At 54.6% G+C, this 14,567-nt stretch overlaps 1 protein-coding gene across 2 annotated transcripts in view; it reads left to right on the top strand.

Annotated features, from left to right (window-relative positions):
* Positions 1 to 969: 969 nt before the first annotated feature.
* Positions 970 to 14,567, top strand: part of LOC142915887 (uncharacterized) — a 20,929-nt gene continuing 7,331 nt past the window's right edge. For both annotated transcript variants that reach the window (XM_076061525.1, XM_076061526.1), the window contains exons 1-5: positions 970 to 1,067; positions 5,507 to 5,789; positions 6,023 to 6,206; positions 7,261 to 7,454; positions 13,830 to 14,269. In XM_076061525.1, coding sequence (XP_075917640.1) covers positions 5,558 to 5,789; positions 6,023 to 6,206; positions 7,261 to 7,454; positions 13,830 to 14,269 — 1,050 coding nt within the window. In that variant the 5' untranslated portion in view covers positions 970 to 1,067; positions 5,507 to 5,557. The remainder of the gene's footprint in view (positions 1,068 to 5,506; positions 5,790 to 6,022; positions 6,207 to 7,260; positions 7,455 to 13,829; positions 14,270 to 14,567) is intronic.

Below are 14,567 nucleotides of genomic sequence, written 5' to 3'. Positions count from 1 at the left end.
TACCGGTTAGCGCTACGCTGTGCTATGAACCTGGCGACCCGGGTTCAATTCTCGCTCACGGCCAACACCAGTAACGATTATCTGAACCGGTCCCGGGCCTCTCCTAGGTCGACTCAACCTCAAATGAGTACCTGGTGCGGTGTGTAAACATCGCCACTAGGGAGACAAAGGCGGTCGGGCGTGGTGCTGGCCACCCACCCCCTCGTGTACCGTGCCGGCCTTCATAGGTGCTGCTCGCTAACAGCACTTGCCCCTACAGTCTGTTACAGGCTACACGGGGGATCTTTGTCTGTGTGTGTGCGTGTGCGTGCGTGTGGATGCGGCGTGCCAGGTGCAAACAGAGAGCTACAATATATATTAAACAAAAAACATCTCAGTGGGCGCCTTAACTGGTTTAAATAAAATAAAAATAGTGAAGAGCCTCGTTACCGGTTGCGGGAGGCCAACCGCTCGCTCCCGGCAGCTTCAGCAGCAGCAGCTGGGCTTGAAGCAGCTGCAGCAGCTGGGCTTGAAGCAGTCTCCAGCTGCCCATCGTGAACGTCCGCGGGACGTCGTCAGCGTGAGACGGAGCGACCTCTGACCTCTACCGGCAAGGACTAAAATTTTAACACACTTCCCCAATGTCGTATCGACTACTGTAAAACTTGCTATACGTACGTCACACTCGTGACAATACTAGATTCTATCGTTGACAATAAAAAAAATATATATTAATATTTGTAAACAATATTTATTTATATACAAGTTACGTTTTTTGGCTTGGTTCTCATTGTCCACGCTCAAGTCGAGTTGAGCCGCAAATCACCGCGGTCCCTTAGGTCGCGGCAAGCCTCGAGGGGGGCGGCCACTTCCTGGGGTCGCGTGGAGCTCAGAAACTGACATTGAGCCGCAAATCACCGCGGTCCCTTAGCCTCGAGGGGGGGGGGGCACTTCCTGGGGTCGCGTGTTGTCCAGCAACTGACGCTGAGCCGCAAATCACCGCGGTCCCTTAGGTCGCATGTAGTTCAGCATTGCGGTGAAGTTCACGGCGGTGGTGGTGGCGGTGGTGGCGGAGTTGTTACAACAAAGTTTGTTTAAATATAAACGCATTAACTTTCTCCCAAACCCCCCTCCCCGACACACATTCAGCTAACGTCTGCGTTTTTTGCTCCCACCTCGTCACTGTTTGTTGTAGTTAGACTGATGGCCTTAATCTAAAGTTGTCTTGTGGTTGTTGTGGTTGTTGTCAGCACGGTGGCTATGAGATGTTAACTACCTCGCCTGGTGTACAGGAGGTCGTGGGTTCGATCCAGACCCTGACGATGCCTGCTGCTGCTACTGTATATTTGTAGTCTGTGTCTCTCTCATCATCATCATGGTGGCTATGAGATGTTGACTACCTCGCCTGGTATACAGGAGGTCGTGAGTTTTATCCAGACCCTGACGATGCTTGCTGCTGCTGTATATTTGTAGTCTGTGTCTCTCATCATCATCACGGTGGCTATGAGATGTTAACTACCTCGCCTGGTCTACAGGAGGTCGTGGGTTCGATCCAGACCCTGACGATGCCTGCTGCTGCTGTATATTTGTAGTCTGTGTCTCTCATCATCATGGTGGCTAGGAGATGTTGACTACCTCGCCTGGTATTCAGGAGGTCGTGGGTTCGATCCAGACCCTGACGATGCCTGCTACTGTATATTTGTAGTCTGTCTCTCTCATCATCATCACGGTGGCTAGGAGATGTTGACTACCTTGCCTGGTATACAGGAGGTCGTGGGTTCGATCCAGACCCTGACGATGCCTGCTGCTGCTGTATATTTGTAGTCTGTGTCTCTCATCATCATCACGGTGGCTATGAGATGTTGACTACCTCGCCTGGTATACAGGAGGTCGTGGGCTCGATCCAGACCCTGACGATGCCTGATGCTGCTGTATATTTGTGGTCTGTGTGTCTCTCTTTCATCATCATCATCACGGTGGCTATGAGATGTTAACTACCTCGGCTGGTATACAGGAGGTCGTGGGTTCTATCCAGACCCTGACGATGCCTGCTGCTGCTGTATATTTGTAGTCTGTGTGTCTCTCTCATCATCACGGTGGCTATGAGATGTTGACCACCTCGCATGGTCTACAGGAGGTCGTGGGTTCTATCCAGACCCTGACGATGCCTGCTGCTGCTGTTTATTTGTAGTCTGTGTGTGTCTCTCATCATCTTCACGGTGGCTATGAGATGTTGACTATCTCGCCAGACCCTGACGATGCCTGCTGCTGCTGCTGTATATTTTTGACGTCTGATTCAGCTCCTACCTTTGCCATCAATCCGGGCTCCCCCCCGACCCCCCAACTCCTTGAGCTACTTGGGGCGCCTTCAGCTGTCGCTGCTCGGATTCCGCTCGCTCCGAGCGCCCCGCCGCCACTCTCTGTGGCCGCTCACGACATCGTTGTTGTTGATGTTGTTGTTGACGATGTTGTTGTTGTTGATGACGTTGTTGTTGTTGACGATGTTGTTGTTGACGACATTGTTGTTGACGATGTTGTTGACGATGATGTTGTTGTTGACGATGATGTTGTTGACGTTGTTGACGATGTTGTTGTTGACGATGTTGTTGTTGACGATGTTGTTGACGATGTTGATGATGTTGTTGACGATGTTGTTGACGACGTTGTTGTTGACGATGTTGTTGTTGACGACGTTGTTGTTGACGACGATGTTGTTGACGACGTTGTTGACGATGTTGTTGTTGACGTTGTTGTTGACGATGTTGTTGACGTTGTTGTTGACGATGTTGTTGTTGACGACGTTGTTATTGACGATGTTGTTGCGGTCGGGGTTGTAGTGTTTGCACCGCGGCAATCTCGCCGCCGCCGTGCGTTTATTTGTGAGTGTCAATGGCGGCGTTGTTCCGCCTCCTGCGTCCTCCCTCGCCGCTCGCGGTCTCCACCGCGTTCGCGATGTCGCGGAGCCTGTCGCCAAAGCTGCGTTCCTGTTCCTGTTCATCCCTCCCGGTCATTAGTCCCATTCGTTCCTGTTCCTGTTCGTCTCGTTCATCCCTCCCGGTCATTAGTCCCATTCGTTCCTGTTCCTGTTCGTCTCGTTCATCCGTCTCGTTCATTAGTCACATTCGTTCCTGTTCCTGTTCGTCCCGTTCATCCGTCTCGTTCATTAGTCCCATTCGTTCCTGTTCCTGTTCGTCGCGTTCATCCGTCTCGTTCATTAGTCCCATTCGTTCCTGTTCCTGTTCGTCCCGTTCATCCGTCTCGTTCATTAGTCCCATTCGTTCCTGTTCCTGTTCGTCTCGTTCATCCGTCTCGTTCATTAGTCCGATTCGTTCCTGTTCCTGTTCGTCTCGTTCATCCCTCCCGGTCATTAGTCCCATTCGTTCCTGTTCGTCTCGTTCATCCGTCTCGTTCATTAGTCCCATTCGTTCCTGTTCCTGTTCGTCCCGTTCATCCGTCTCGTTCATTAGTCCCATTCGTTCGTGTTCCTGTTCGTCTCGTTCATCCGTCTCGTTCATTAGTCCCATTCGTTCCTGTTCCTGTTCGTCCCGTTCATCCGTCTTGTTCATTAGTCCCATTCGTTCCTGTTCCTGTTCGTCTCGTTCATCCCTCCCGGTCATTAGTCCCATTCGCTCCTGTTCCTGTTCGTCTCGTTCATCCCTCTTGGTCATTAGTCCCATTCGTTCCTGTTCCTGTTCGTCCCGTTCATCCGTCTCGTTCATTAGTCCCATTCGTTCGTGTTCCTGTTCGTCTCGTTCATCCGTCTCGTTCATTAGTCCCATTCGTTCCTGTTCCTGTTCGTCCCGTTCATCCGTCTTGTTCATTAGTCCCATTCGTTCCTGTTCCTGTTCGTCTCGTTCATCCGTCTCGTTCATTAGTCCCATTCATTCCTGTTCCTGTTCGTCTCGTTCATCCCTCCCGGTCATTAGTCCCATTCGCTCCTGTTCCTGTTCGTCTCGTTCATCCGTCCCTGTCATTAGTCACATTCGTTCCCGTTCCTGTTCCTGTTCGTCTCGTTCATCCCTCCCGGTCATTAGTCCCATTCATTCCTGTTCCTGTTCGTCTCGTTCATCCCTCCCGGTCATTAGTCCCATTCGTTCCTGTTCCTGTTCGTCTCGTTCATCCCTCCCGGTCATTAGTCACATTCGTTCCTGTTCCTGTTCGTCTCGTTCATCCCTCCCGGTCATTAGTCCCATTCGTTCCTGTTCCTGTTCGTCTCGTTCATCCCTCCCGGTCATTAGTCCCATTCGTTCCTGTTCCTGTTCGTCCCGTTCATCCGTCTTGTTCATTAGTCCCATTCGTTCCTGTTCCTGTTCGTTCGTCTCATTCATCCATCTCGTTCATTAGTCCCATTCGTTCCTGTTCCTGTTCGTCTCGTTCATCCATCTCGTTCATTAGTCCCATTCGTTCCTGTTCCTGTTCGTCTCGTTCATCCCTCCCGGTCATTAGTCCCATTCGTTCCTGTTCCTGTTCGTCTCGTTCATCTGTCTCGTTCATTAGTCCCATTCGTTCCTGTTCCTGTTCGTCTCGTTCATCCCTCCCGGTCATTAGTCCCATTCATTCCTGTTCCTGTTCGTCTCGTTCATCCCTCCCGGTCATTAGTCCCATTCGTTCCTGTTCCTGTTCGTCTCGTTCATCCCTCCCGGTCATTAGTCACATTCGTTCCTGTTCCTGTTCGTCTCGTTCATCCCTCCCGGTCATTAGTCCCATTCGTTCCTGTTCCTGTTCGTCTCGTTCATCCCTCCCGGTCATTAGTCCCATTCGTTCCTGTTCCTGTTCGTCCCGTTCATCCGTCTTGTTCATTAGTCCCATTCGTTCCTGTTCCTGTTCGTCTCGTTCATCCATCTCGTTCATTAGTCCCATTCGTTCCTGTTCCTGTTCGTCCCGTTCATCCGTCTCGTTCATTAGTCCCATTCGTTCCTGTTCCTGTTCGTCTCGTTCATCCATCTCGTTCATTAGTCCCATTCGTTCCTGTTCCTGTTCATCCGTCCCGGTCATCCGCTCCGTGTCCTCGGGCAACCGTACGACCAACGCAGGCTGCGAATTGGCCGCGACTCAGCAGGGGGCCTGCAGTGAGCAGCAGCAGCAGCAGCACGAGATGTCGTCCCCCACGTGTCGCGCGTTCGCTGGGGAGAGACGCACCGGCTGATCGTCGTGAGCAGGCGGTGCGGCAGGCCGGCTTCTTGCCCATCTGTACATCGCCCGGAGGCAGGCGATAACCCCGCTCAGGTCTTGGGCCTTTCTCTACCGCCGTGGCTGACGACTTGATTTGTCGAGGAATTATTTCATCACGGGTCGCCGCTGGTGGCGGCAGCCCGCGGTCGGGATGCATGCGCTCCTCGTGAATGCCGAACTGATGTTGCACCGTGCCTGGTAGCCAAGGGGTGCTAATCGGAGACAGGACCATCGCGAGCGGGGTAATGGATGATGATGATGATGATGCTGATCACGATGGCAACAGCCACGTGCACGGTAACGTCTCTCTCTCTACCTCCCTCTTCTCTCACCACCATCACCACCACCACCACAGGATTCACCTGACCATGACCTGAGACAGAAAACGACCTCGCCCTCTCCAGCAATGTCCTTGGGAGAAAGTCCTTGCCGGAGAGGTCAGAGGTCAGCGGTTCAGAGGTCGCGCGCTTCGGGCAGTGGGCGCGGACTTCACTCCGCGCTCTGCCCGACTGCTCCGTCTCCTCCCGCTGACGACGTCCCACGGAGGTTCACGATGGGCAGCTGGAGACTGCTTCAAGCCCAGCTGCTGCTGCTGCTGCAGCTGCTGCCGGGCGCTAGCGGTTGGCCTCCCGCAACCGGTACGAGGCTCTGTGTTGTTTAAAAAAAAACTATTCACTATTTTTATTTTATTTAAGCCAGTTAAGGCGCCCACTGAGATGTTTTTATATATATTGTAGCTCTTTGTCAGGAGCGACCTGGGGATCGCAGATTGTAGCTGGGCAAAGTGGCTTGTTGGCACTGTGTGAGGGTGTGGGGAGAGTGGTGGTCCAGTGGTAAGGTCACAATGAGTGCCGTTTGCCCATATCCCCAGCTCCACCTTCCCCAATGAATGTTCGCGTGCAGTCTCGAGACCTGCTGTCAACCCTGTGTTGGGAGGATGGAGGGGATACCACAGGGAATATTCCCCCACTGGTTCAGCCTTCAACCATCGACTTCTACAACACTACCAGCAGCTCAAAGCTCCTGAACGTTACCTACAGAGTGGAGTATAAACTGTGAGATGCTCGCTCACTCACTCACCCCCACACTCACTCACTCACCCACTCACCCACCCACTCACTCATCCACTCACTCACTCACCCACTCACTCACCCACCCACCCACTCACTCACTCACCCACCCACTCATTCACCCACTCACTCACCCACTCACTCACTCACCCACTCACTCACCCACCCACCCACCCACTCACTCACTCACTCACCCACTCACTCACCCACTCACTCACTCACTCATCCACCCACTCACTCACCCACCCACCCACCCACTCATTCACCCACTCACTCACCCACTCACTCACTCACCCACTCACCCACCCACCCACCCACTCACTCACTCACTCACCCACTCACTCACTCACTCATCCACCCACTCACTCACCCACCCACCCACTCACTCACTCACCCACTCACTCACTCATCCACCCACTCACTCACCCACTCACTCATTCACTCACCCACTCACTCACCCACCGACTCACTCACCCACTCACTCACCCACTCACTCACTCACTCACCCACTCACTCACTCACTCATTCACTCACCCACCCACCCACCCACTCACTCACTCACCCACTCACTCACTCACTCACCCACCCACCCACCCACTCACTCACCCACCCACTCACTCACCCACTCACTCACCCACTCACACACTCATCCACTCACACATTCGCCCACTTACTCACTCACTCACCCACTCACTCACTCACCCACCCACCCACTCACTCACCCACCCACCCACCCACTCACCCACCCACCCACTCACCCACCCACTCACTCACTCACTCACCCACCCACCCACCCACTCACTCACCCACTCACTCACTCACTCACCCACCCACTCACTCACCCACTCACTCACTCACTCACCCACTCACTCACCCACTCATTCACCCACTCACTCACTCACCCACCCACTCACTCACCCACCCACTCACTCACCCACTCATTCACTCACCCACTCACCCACTCATCCACTCATCCACCCACTCACCCACGCACTCACCCACCCACCCACCCACCCCTCACGTGTCTCCGTCTGCACAGCTACGGAGAAGCCCGCTGGCGGAGTGTCTGCGCTGTGACCGCAGAGACTCGGTGCGATGTCTCCTCAGCGCTGCGACTTCCCGGCCACCGCTATTACCTCCGCGTGAGATCCACCATCTCATCTTCACCATCGCCGCAGTCCTCACCGCTCTCCTCACCCTGGGTTGTGCTTGAGCTCTTGCCCTTGAAGACCAGTGAGTGGCCTTGTCTGTCTCTCTCTCTCTTTGTGTGTCTCTGTGTGTGTGTGTCTCTGTGTATGTCTGTGTGTGTGTGTCTCTCTCTCTCTCTGTGTCTCTGTGTGTGTCTGTGTGTCTCTGTGTATGTCTGTGTGTCTCTGTGTGTATGAGTGTATCTGTGTATGTGTGTCTCTGTGTATGTCTGTGTGTCTCTGTGTATGTCTGTGTGTCTGTGTGTGTCTGTATGTGTGTCTATGTGTGTCTGTGTGTGACTGTGTGTGACTGTGTGTGTGTCTGTGTGTGTCTGTGTGTGTGTGTCTGTGTGTGTGTCTCTCTCTCTGTGTGTCTATGTGTATGTGTCTGTGTGTGTGTGTCTCTCTCTCTCTCTGTGTCTCTGTGTGTGTCTGTGTGTCTCTGTGTATGTCTGTGTGTCTCTGTGTGTATGAGTGTATCTGTGTATGTGTGTCTCTGTGTATGTCTGTGTGTCTCTGTGTATGTCTGTGTGTCTGTGTGTGTCTGTATGTGTGTCTATGTGTGTCTGTGTGTGACTGTGTGTGACTGTGTGTGTGTCTGTGTGTGTCTGTGTGTGTGTGTCTGTGTGTGTGTCTCTCTCTCTGTGTGTCTATGTGTATGTGTCTGTGTGTGTGTGTCTCTGTGTGTATGTCTGTGTGTGTCTGTGTGTATGAGTCCGGCAAAACAACCCCCTACCTCCTCGCGGTGCCGGATGGGCAACTCTGTCGTGGACAGTGCTGTGGGGGGAGGTCCAATTTTGATTGGCTCCTCCCCTCATGGCATATGTGTCCACCACAGGGGCTAAACGGGGGCTCTGGACGGGTGCGAGGGGCTGGTAACCCCTCCACCTTCAATTAATTACCACTAAACCACAAGTTAAACTGAAATATGTAACTAATAAGCTTGTGCCGGAGGCCCCGGGGGGCCAGGCATCTATGACGTCTCCTGGCCAAACCCCAATTGGCGGAGCCAGGAGATTGAATATCTACCCTCGGGGCTCCTCCAGAAACAACGAAAAGCCACTACGGGTGGCCACGTGGAATGTTCGAACGCTCACTGCGGAGGAGAGGCTGCCACTCCTCTGTTGGGAGCTGGACCGGTACCGCCTGGATCTGTGTGGCATTCAGGAGGTCCGGTGGACCGGCTCTGGCTCCTGCCACCATGAGGGGTGGACAGTCCTCTACTCGGGGCAGCAGACTGCCAAACAACAGGGTGTGGCTCTTCTTTTGAACAAAAGAATGAAGGGGGCGTGGGAGCGTGGCGGTGAGGTGTGGGAAGCTGTAAGTCCCAGGCTACTTTGGGCTCGCCTTCCCATCAACCGGAGGCGAGGAATGGTGGTCGTGGTTACTTATGCCCCCACCGAAGATGAATATCCGTGGAGGGATGCAGGCAAAGCCGATGAGTCAGATGCCTTCTATGACCTCCTGTCACAGGTGCTGGCTAAAGTGGCCCCTCGGGATAGAGTCATCATGTTGGGTGACTTCAATGCCCGAGTTGGTCATGATACTGGCACCTAGTCTGGAGTGATTGGAGGGCATGGGCCATATCAGCTCAATAACAACGGTAGGAGGCTGCTAGATTTTTGTGCAGCCCATGGGCTTGTAATTACCAACACGCTGTTCCGGCATCGGCGCATCCACACAACATCATGGATGCATGCCGGGTCCAAGCAAGAACATCTGCTAGACTACATAGTGACGGACCAGCGGGTGCGAGCCCATGTCCTTGACACCAGGACCTACCGTGGAGCTGATCTGCCCTCTGACCATCGACTAGTCATCTGTAAGATGCGCCTGCCATTCTTCCACTCCGGTGGTGGGTGTACACCCAGGACCCCATTCCAACCTAAAGTGGCCTGGTCTCAGTTATCTGTTGAAAGTTGCAAGCGAGAATTTCATTATCGCTTGCGGCTAGGATTGGCATCGTCCCCGACTAGTCCTGATGTCGAGGGTAAATGGGCGAGGTTTAGGACTGTGACTCATGCAGCTGCAATGGCTGCTTTGGGTACGCGGTCCAGACCTCCCCAGAGACCCTGGCTGACAGAGGAGGTGTTCAGGATGGTTGAGAAAAAGCGATAGGCCCACTGTCATCGGCTACAGAATCCCACGTCAGAGAGTGAGGAGGCTTACCGCAGCCTTCGCTCGGAGGTTCGGAGAGCCGTGAGGCGCTGCAAGGTTGGGTGGTGGTCGCGGGTTGCTGAGGAGATGGAGTCTGCCTCAGTGGCCCGTGATCACAAATCTCTATTTAACTCCATCAAAAAAGTAATCTGCAGCGCCACACCTATTACCATCATTAGGGGAAAAAACGGTGACCCCATCTCCGACCCCCAGGAACAGGTTTACAGATTTGCTGAGCATTTCTGTGAGGTCCTGGGGGAGGGAAAATCCCTCAGCCAGGAAAACATCGTGGCACAAAGTGAGGATGACCCTGCTGAGGCTGCAGTGCCTCAAATATTGGAAGAAGTCATCCCCTGTGAGTGGCTGGCTGAGGTGCCATCTGTTGAGGAAGTACTGAAGGCGATCCGGAGTCTGAGACCAGGAAAGGCAGCGGGCAGAGATGATCTCCCAAGCGAAATGCTGAGGGAGGGCGGCGTTTGTGCACAGACTGCCCTATATGACATCATAACAACAGTCTGGACCACTGGACGGGTTCCGCAGGATTGGAAGGATGCCCTGGTGGTCCCCCTTTTTAAGAAGAGGGGCCGTGCGGACTGTGGCAGCTGCAGGGGCATCTCACTCCTCAGTGTGCCGGAAAAGGTCCTGGCGGGGATTGTTCAACGTCGCCTTGCCGGGCACGCTGAGGAGAGGCTTGCGGAGCCCCAATGCGGTTTCAGGAGGGGGCGGTCCTGCACAGATGCCATATTTTCTGTCCGTCAGCTACAGCAGAGGTGTAGGGAATTCCAACAAGACCTACATCTCTGCTTTATTGACCTGGTCAAGGCCTATTATACCATCAGTAGGCCTGGGCTCTGGGTTGTTCTTCGTGCTTTTGGAGTACCTGACCCTCTGCTCACGATCATTAAGGACCTTCATGATGGTGAGCGGGCCCGGGTAAAACTACGTGGCCGGGAGTCAGAGCCATTCCCTGTTAACCTTGGGGTGCGACAGGGATGTCCTCTGGCTCCCACATTATTTAACATCTATTTTGACCACGTAGTTCGTGAAGCCTTCAATAGCTGTACCGGGGGAATCTCCATATGGTACAGATATAATGGGAGGCTGATCGACGCCCGGGTGCGGTCAAGGGATGGCTCCCTATTGCTCAACCCCGTTATGTATGCTGATGATTTGGTAATAGCTGCACATTCGGAGGAGGAGTTGGAGATGCTGCTGCTGAGACTGGAGCGTGCCACTAAGAGGTGGGGCCTTACCATCAGCCCCACCAAAACTAAGCACCTGCCTGGGTATTTTGTACCATTGGACACTCCACCCCCACAACTCCCAATCGGTGATGGGGCAGTTGTGGAGAGAGTGGAGAGTTTCCCATACCTGGGCAGTGTGCTTATGACTGGCTCCAGTTTAACAGCAGAGGTCTCACTCCGAATCAGTCGAGCGGCAATATCTTTTCATCAGTTGCGTAACGCTGTGCGGAAGCTACCTGGTCTGTCGCTCCGCACTAAGCTTCAGGTTTTCTCGGCCACGGTCATTCCCTCCCTTCTCTACGCTTGCGAAACGTGGACCCCCCTAATGGAACATCTTCGCCGGTTGGAAACATTTAGGCTGGCCTGCCTACGATCCATCCTGGGTTTAACCAGACTGGATTGTGTGAGGAGCTCAAAAAGCCTTGAAAGATCTGGGCAAGGTCCCATCGCTGAGCTCCCCCGGCGGGGAAGGCTGCGATGGCTGGGTCATGTAGCCCGCATGCCTAGCCACCGCATGCCGAAACAGCTTTTGTTCGGCCGGATTGAGGGGGCTGGGCGGGCGCGGCACGGGCTAGAGAAGAGATGGAGTGATGTGGTACAGGAGGACGTGGAGCTGAGTGGACTTGCCGATGACTGGTACCAGCGGTGTCAAGATCGGCCTCTGTTGAGGAGGCTCGTGAAGGATGCTACTGGGCAGTTGGAGGTAGTCGCCCTCCAACAACAGCGGAGGGCGGAGGAGCGACGCTCAGAACAACGAGCGGAGCGCCGGGTGGCTAAAGCACAGCAGGTTGGCACAGTAGGGGGCACAGGTGGTGCATCAGCCAGTCATCTCAGTCAGTCGACCCGTGGCACCTGGGTCTGCCCCGTGACCTCCTGCCAGCGGGTGTTCGACACTTCACGTGGCCTCAGGGTGCACATAGCCTGGCACAAGCGTCGTGGTGACGTCACCGCCACTTAGTGGCGAATGGCGGTTGTTGTTGTTGTGTCTGTGTGTGTGCCTGTGTGTGTGTGTCTGTGTGTGTGTCTGTCTATGTGTGTGTCTCTGTGTCTCTGTGTGTGTTTCTGCATGTGACTGTCTTTGTGTCTGTGTGTGTGTCTCTGTGTGTGTCTGTGTGTGTGTGTCTGTGTGTGAGTGTGTGTCTGTGTGTCTGTGTGTGTCTGTGTGTGTGTGTCTGTGTGTGACTGTGTGTGTGACTGTCTTTGTGTCTGTGTGTGTGTCTGTGGACCCCCCTAATGGAACATCTTCGCCGGTTAGAAACATTTAGGCTGGCCTGCCTACGATCCATCCTGGGTTTAACCAGACTGGATTGTGTGAGGAGCTCACAAATCCTTGAAAGATCTGGGCAAGGTCCCATCGGTGAGCTCCTCCGGCGGGCAAGGCTGTGATGGCTGGGTCATGTAACCCGCATGCCCAGCCACCGCATGCCGAAACAGCTTTTGTTCGGCCGGATTGAGGGGGCTAAACGGGCGTGGCACGGGCTAGAGAAGAGATGGAGTGATGTGGTACGGGAGGACGTGGAGCTGAGTGGACTTGCCGATGACTGGCGGTGTCAAGATCGGCCTCTGTGGAGGAGGCTCATGAAGGACGCTACTGGGCAGTTGGAGGTAGTCGCCCTCCAACAACAACGGAGGGCGGAGGAGCGACGCTCACAACAACAAGCGGAGCGCCGGGTGGCTAACGCACAGCAGGTTGGCACAGTAGGGGGCACAGGTGGTGCATCAGCCAGTCGTCTCAGTCAGTCGACCCGTGGCACCTGGGTCTGCCCCGTGACCTCCTGCCAGCGGGCGTTCGACACTTCACGTGGCCTCAGGGTGCACATAGCCTGGCACAAGCGTCGTGGTGACGTCACCGCCACTTAGTGGTGAATGGCGGTTGTTGTTGTTGTGTCTGTGTGTGTGACTGTGTGTGTGACTGTCTTTGTGTCGCTGTGTGTGTCTCTGTGTGTGTGTCTGTGTGTGTGACTGCGTGTGTGACTGTCATTGTGTCTCTGTGTGTGTGTGTGTCTGTGTGTCTGTGCATGTGTGTCTGTGTGTCTGTGCGTGTGTGTCTGTGTGTGTGACTGTGTGTGTGACTGTCTTTGTGTCTCTTTGTGTGTGTCTGGTGTGTGTCTGTGTGTGTGTGTGTGTGGCTCTGTGTGTGACTGTCTTTGTGTCGCTATGTGTGTCTCTGTGTGTGTCTGTGTGTGTGACTGTGTGTGTGACTGTCTTTGTGTCTCTGTGTGTGTCTGTGTGTCTGTGCATGTGTGTCTGTGTGTGTCTGTGCGTGTGTGTGTGTCTGTGTGTGTGACTGTGTGTGTGACTGTCTTTGTGTCTCTGTGTGTGTGTCTGTGTGTGTGTGTCTCTCTGTGTGTGTGTCTGTGTGTGTGTGTGTCTGTCTGTGTGTGTGTCTGTGTGGGTGTGTCTGTGGGTGTGTGTCTGTGTGTGTGTGTCTGTGTGTGTGACTGTGTGTGTGACTGTCTTTGTGTCTCTGTGTGTGTGTCTGTGTGTGTGACTGTCTTTGTGTCTCTGTGTGTGTCTGTGTGTCTGTGCGTGTGTGTCTGTGTCTGTGCGTGTGTGTCTGTGTGTGTGACTGTGTGTGTGACTGTCTTTGTGTCTCTGTGTGTGTCTGTGTGTGTCTCTCTGTGTGTGTGTCTGTGTGTGTGTGTCTGTCTGTGTGTGTGTCTGTGTGTCTGTGCGTGTGTGTCTGTGCGTGTGTGTCTGTGTGTGTGGGGAGCGGTAGTGTAGCGGTTAGCACTACGCTGCGCTGTGAACCTGGCGACCCAGGTTCGATTCCCGCTCACGGCCAACACCGGTGACCATTGTCTGAACCGGTCCTGGGGCTGCCCTAGGTCGACTCAGCCTGAAATGAGTACCCGGTGCGGTGTGTCAACATCGCCACTGGGTCGACAAAGGCGGTCGGGCGTGGTGCTGGCCACCCACCCCCTCGTGTGCCGTTCCGGCCTTCATAGGTGCTGCTCGCTGACAGCACTTGCCCCTACAGTCTGCGAAGGCTACACGGGGGATCTTTGTCTTTGTCTCAGCTGTGCTCAGTGCTCCGACGGTCACCTTGATGCTCCACAAGAAAGTGACGGTGGACGAGGCTGGCGGCGAGGAGGAGTGCCGTGTTGAGGATGACGATGACGGTGACAGTGAAGGCCGCGGCGGTGACGATGACCACGACGATGACGGTGACCGCGGCGGTGACGATGACCACGACGATGACGATGACCGCGACGATGACGGTGACCACGATGACGATGACCGCGACGATGATGACCACGACGATGACGATGACCGCGACGATGACGATTACCGTGACATTGACGGTCACCACGACGACCGCGAAGAGGGAGAGGCGGAGTGGTGGGAGCTCTTCGTGGGGGTCTCCATGAGGAGTGGGTGGAGGAGGAGGATGGAGCGGCGTGACGTGCTGTACCACCTGCAGGCGGAGGTCTCGACGAGGGGGGGCACAACCAGCACGGTGAGAGTGGGTGGGTGAGTGGGTGGGTGGGTGGGTGAGTGGGTGGGTGGGTGAATGGGTGAGTGGGTGAGTGGGTGAGTGAGTGAGTGAGTGGGTGAATGGGTGAGTGGGTGAGTGAGTGAGTGGGTGGGTGAGTGGGTGGGTGGGTGAATGGGTGAGTGAGTGAGTGAGTGGGTGAGTGAGTGGGTGGGTGAATGGGTGAGTGAGTGAGTGAGTGGTTGAGTCGGTGGGTGGGTGGGTGAATGGGTGAGTGAGTGAGTGAGTGGTTGAGTCGGTGGGTGGGTGAGTGAGTGGGTGA

The sequence above is a fragment of the Petromyzon marinus genome, unplaced genomic scaffold, assembly GCF_048934315.1.
Source record: "Petromyzon marinus isolate PM22_M1 ecotype Great Lakes invasive population unplaced genomic scaffold, UKy_Petmar_22M1.pri1.0 PM_G_Scaffold_36, whole genome shotgun sequence".
In the NCBI taxonomy this organism is placed as follows: domain Eukaryota; kingdom Metazoa; phylum Chordata; class Hyperoartia; order Petromyzontiformes; family Petromyzontidae; genus Petromyzon; species Petromyzon marinus.
This window is presented reverse-complemented; position numbering and strand designations above follow the sequence as displayed.